The sequence below is a fragment of the Salvelinus sp. IW2-2015 genome, linkage group LG4q.2 (assembly GCF_002910315.2).
Source record: "Salvelinus sp. IW2-2015 linkage group LG4q.2, ASM291031v2, whole genome shotgun sequence".
Taxonomy (NCBI): Eukaryota; Metazoa; Chordata; class Actinopteri; order Salmoniformes; family Salmonidae; genus Salvelinus; species Salvelinus sp. IW2-2015.
This window is the reverse complement of record NC_036843.1, coordinates 3093755-3098745: the sequence shown is the minus strand read 5'-3', so window position 1 is coordinate 3098745 and position 4991 is coordinate 3093755. Positions and strand designations below refer to the sequence as shown.

Below are 4991 nucleotides of genomic sequence, written 5' to 3'. Positions count from 1 at the left end.
CTCTTCTGCTGTGATCCACCTAAAATAGTTAACTCGTGTCAAGTAAACTGTTCCATGTTTTAACGACCCCCATGCAAGCTAGATATACATTGAGTACACCACACATTAGGAACAACCTACCTAATATTGAGGTACACCCCCCCCCCCCCACCTACTACCATACTCTTGCCCGTTCAGCGTCTGAATGGCACACATACACAATCCATGTCTCTGCGGTTCAAGCTTATAAAAGACACACCCTCGTCCACTCACTCTCGCCTTTTGCCCTTGGGGGAATCCCCGTCACCATCTTGGAGGGCGGTCCAAAAAGATACGCCAAGCAAGAGGAAGTTTGTAACGTAAGCCCCTCAGCCAACGTTTTTAGTCGAGTTTGCGAGTGTACAATTATGTTCACTTCAGGGCCTGAAACTCCCCATAATTCAATTCGCGACGATTGTACATCCGTTAAGAAAAGTCTGTGAAAACTTAAAAACAACATCAATGGAGAAGTCAACATACAAGTGTAGGTAAAAACGAATGCAAATAGTTAGAAATTGTGCTACTAATGCACATGACGGCACAAACACGTCTCGTAAATATGTTTTTTGTTGTTTATCTTCTGTGGAATTGTAGAAATAAAACGTTTTCCTTGTTCAGAAGTTCCAGCTAGGCAGGCTAACGTCAGTTAGCTAATTCATTTGCTAGCTATCATACAGTAGGTGTCTATTAGTAATTATCTATTTAATATAAGTAGACATGCATCATAATTGCCTGTGTAACGCATATAAAGCGCCCACAAGCTACCAGTAGCTGAAACACAATCATCGCGGATAAAACGAGTGACAAATTTCCAGCCAAGGGCGGTCCATTAAAAATCATTCTTTCCTTCCTCGCCCCTCGCCATGCAAGTGTATACTCGTCAGACGTCATGATACGTCATCAGAAGTGTTCCATTCATTTGAGGCCTGAGGGCATAGGGTGTGTCTGTTTAAGTGTTTGGACTGCAGCCTCAGTTGTCTCAATCCTTCTCTGACCTGTCTCCTACCCTTCATCTACACTGATTGAAGTGGATCTAACAGTGAGGGATCATAGCTTTCACCTGGCTTCACCTGGTCAGTCTATGTCATGGAAAAGCATGTTTTGTATGTTGAACTTTACCCATTTGAAAGTTGAATGGCCGAAGTGCTAATTGTTGTCACCCAGTTGTCTAGTCAGGACTAGTTTGTGGCCATACTGTTTAGTAGAAACTCTCCCTCTGACAGTGCTGTTCCATCCCACTAATGCAGTGAGGTGAGGAGGAGGCGTCCCTGTCTCCTCCTTGTTATTTACTGTTTTTGTCCTCTGATTCTCCACTCCACTGCCTCTGCAATTAAACGTCCATAGTTCTATAGTGGAGATGAAGATGTGTGTGTGTTGGTTGTTGTGTGTGTGTGTGTGTGTGTGTGTGTGTGTGTGTGTGTGTGGTTGTGTGTGTGTGTGTGTGTGTGTGTGTTGTGTGTTGGGTGGTTGGTGGTGTGTTGTGGTGTTGTGTGTGTGTGTACTCTTAGTGTGTAGGCTGTGTCAGTTAATGTTCCCATAGTAGCTAGCTGCCTGGGCATACTTTAGCAGGGAGGTGCTTCATGAATAATGGGCCTAAGTCATTAGTAATTAATGTGCTCATACAGAGATCTGCACAGGGCCAGCCAGGCCACAGGCCCAACAGGACACAACCAAGGACTTTATATTGGTGTGTGTGCGCGTGTGGATGTGTGTGTCATAATGTAAACCTGTGAAGAATCGCCTTGTCCAGAGATTGCAATCATACATGCACACTCACAGAGGGACACAGATGAACACTCACACACACACATTCTCTCCTGCTCTATGTGTGTGGCGGCGTCCCCAGAGGAAGGCACTCTGTGTGTCGTCGTCCCCTCGTGTAGTGACATTGATGTCAGGCTGGGCTGCAGAGCAGCAGAGCAGGGAGCTATTGAGTGACACAGCCTGCCCTGGGCATGGCAGCCATTAAAAATGGAGCGAGGGCACAGGGGTGAGAGAGAGAGAGAGAGAAGAGTAGAGCAGGGTCAGAGGAAAAAGAGAGGMTGAGAGAATGAGAGAGAAGTAGATGGCGAGAGATGAAGTGAGAGAACTAGGATAGAGGGAGGGAGCCTGCCAGCCTAGACAGTTTCTTCCAGCGCTGTTGAGAATGCTAATCTTCTCCACTCTATCCCTTTACAGCCCCCCCTCCCTCCCTCCTTCCTTACCCACATCCCCTCCCTCTATCAGAGGCTCTCAGGCTGATGTGTTCATCACAGGCCTGTCTGTCTGTCCAGCTGCACCATGGATTTGTCTGTCTCGAGTGTACGGTAGATTAAAGCTGTGTGTGTGTGTGTGTGTGTGTGCGTGCGTGCGTGCGTGCGTGCGTGCGTGCGATCAATTAGAAACACTGCTGCTACTGAGTCAGAACATCTTCTCCGGCTCACGGTACGTTCACACACCTTGTCCACCGTGGCCGTTCACTCACACACAATTCACGCTCTCCCTAAATGCGTGACTGTTTGGCAGATAGCGTTGTTTTATTGGACAGCGATTGCTAAAGGTAGCTGTCCTTCTGTGTTTTATATGCTAGGTCATTAGGCCTGCTAATGTGTTTAGCGCTAACAAAGCTGGGAGCTAGGCAGGGCATGAGGCTGTGGCTGTGCCACGCGCTAGACAGGAGAGATTATACTGGAAGACAGCCGCCCTCTCTTTCTCTCCTATCCCCTACCCTATCTCGTCCCCTCCTTCACTTCCCTTCTCCCACTCACCCTTATCTTCTCCTCCCTCTCTCCTCGATATAATGAAACTGTGTGTGTGTGTGTGTGTGTGTGTGTGNGTGTGTGTGTGTGTGTGTGTGTGTGTGTGGAGAGACGAGATAGAGAGTAATTATCTAAGTAATGTTATCAGGTTGGATTTTAGAGTTGCAGAAGTATGAAATGATTGTATCTCTGTTGATTATGTCAGTACAGACTCAGAGGGTCCTTACTGGTCAAACTGGTGATCCATGAGTAACAGTATATAGATATTCACAATGGCAACACGGTCCTTCAGGAGTCATTGAACCTGTCATTGACTTTGCTGTCTGAGGGAGGGTGAGGTCAGCTTCACACTAGGGAAGGCCTGTCCATACAGGTGCGTCAATGCATTAACTCTTACCCTTATCTTAGCCTCCCTCGCCATACCCCATGATTGACAGGTGTATTGATCATTAACCCCTGCCCCTCCAGATCTCCAGCAGTGTCACCCTAGAGGGTAAAGGTCAACTGAAGTTCACCTCTGGGAAGTGGAGTCCGCACCACAACTGTACCCAGCTGGCCACAGCCAACGACACAGCCATCAGAGGCTGGGACCTCCGCACCATGAGGTAAGACTGACATACTAACCATATAGTATTAACCATATACTAACCATATGTTAACCATATACTAACCATATGTTAACCATGTATTAACCATATACTAACCATATGTTAACCATATACTAACCATATAGTATTAACCATAAACTAACCATATATTAACCATATACTAACCATATGTTATGTTAACCATATACTAACCATATGTTAACCATATATTAACATGTATTAACCATATARTAACCATATGTTAACCATATACTGGTTCCAAGATGGCGTAGCAGTCAGACGTCTTTGTTCTTCGTCTTGTATATGTCCCATGTATATATCTTTTTATATCTTTTTTTCTTTGCATATCTTATACTTTTCTAAACCTCAACTTCAAAATATTCTCCTGCAACCCGCCTCACCCAATGTGGTGTGGATCTGTCACTTCTAAAGTATTCTTATCCATCTCCGAACCGGTATTCCCCAATAGAAGCTAGCCAGRTAACTAGCWATTAGTCAGCTAACCACTGCTAGCGGTCATCAGCTAACCTTTAGCTCGGAAAGCTCTCGCCAGTTTGTACAACYCGWTTCAAAACAGAGCATACCGGACCTATTTTCTCTCCATATCCCCAGATTCCTACCGCAAGCTCTGAACCTTTTCACCTGGATCATCACAGCTAGCTAGCTGCAATCCGAGTGACTATTCCTGGTTTAACGTCACYTCCCTGTCCCGAAGCTAGCACCAATTAGCCTGGAGCTAGCCCATGCTAGGCCCATTTCCCGACTAGCAGAAGAAGSRCAACAGCCACTCCTGGGCTATAATACCCTTTTTGCCAACTGGCCCGGACCCCCTTCTACTGCCAGTACAGGGCACAGAACCCCGCCGATCCTTCACGACTGGACTACCGACGAAATCTGCAGAGCATTGAAATAGCAATGCTCTGCGGCATTGCTAGCTGCGGCACGCTATCGTTAGCTGTCTAGAGCACACCGGACTGTTAGCTTAAGAGGCCCATCGGACAAATTCTTCGGCCACTATACCTATTTTGCCAATTGGCTTGGTTTACCACACGGAGCCCTGCTGATCCGTCTGCCGACATATTCAGCACGAAGGGGCCACAACAGACTTTATTCCGTCGCGACGTCCTTCTAAGGCCCTTCTGCTAGCCCCGGCCCTCTAGCTGCCTGAAGCCACTCACTGGACTCCCATGATTACTCGGCTACGCATGCCTCTCCCTAACGTCAATATGCTTTGTCCATTGCTGTTTTGGTTAGTATTTATTGCCTTATTTCACTGTAGAGCCTCTAGCCCTGCTCAATATGCCTTAGTGAACACTTTAATTCCACCTCCAATACAGTCAGTGACATCACCTGGTTTAAATGATATTCCTAGAGACAATATCTCTTTCATCGTCACTCTATGCACAGGTTTACCCCCACTGTATTCGCATCCTACCATACCCTTGTCTGTACATTATACCTTGAATCTATTCTACCGCGCCCAGAAATCTGTTCCTTTAACTCTCTGTTCTGAACGTACTAGGCGACCAGTTCTTTTAGCCTTTAGCCGTACCCTTATCCTACTCCTCCTCTGTTCCTCTGGTGATGTGGAGGTTAACCCAGGCCCTGCAGTGCCTAGCTCCACTCC

General features: G+C 46.7%; 1 protein-coding gene across 1 annotated transcript in view; it reads left to right on the top strand.

The window, feature by feature from the left end:
• The window catches only part of eipr1 (EARP complex and GARP complex interacting protein 1), a 99675-nt gene that overhangs the window by 57242 nt on the left and 37442 nt on the right, over positions 1 to 4991 (top strand). Inside the window, 1 exon segment of the mRNA XM_023986378.2 lies at positions 3225 to 3361. Within this exon segment, the coding sequence (XP_023842146.1) occupies positions 3225 to 3361 (137 nt within the window).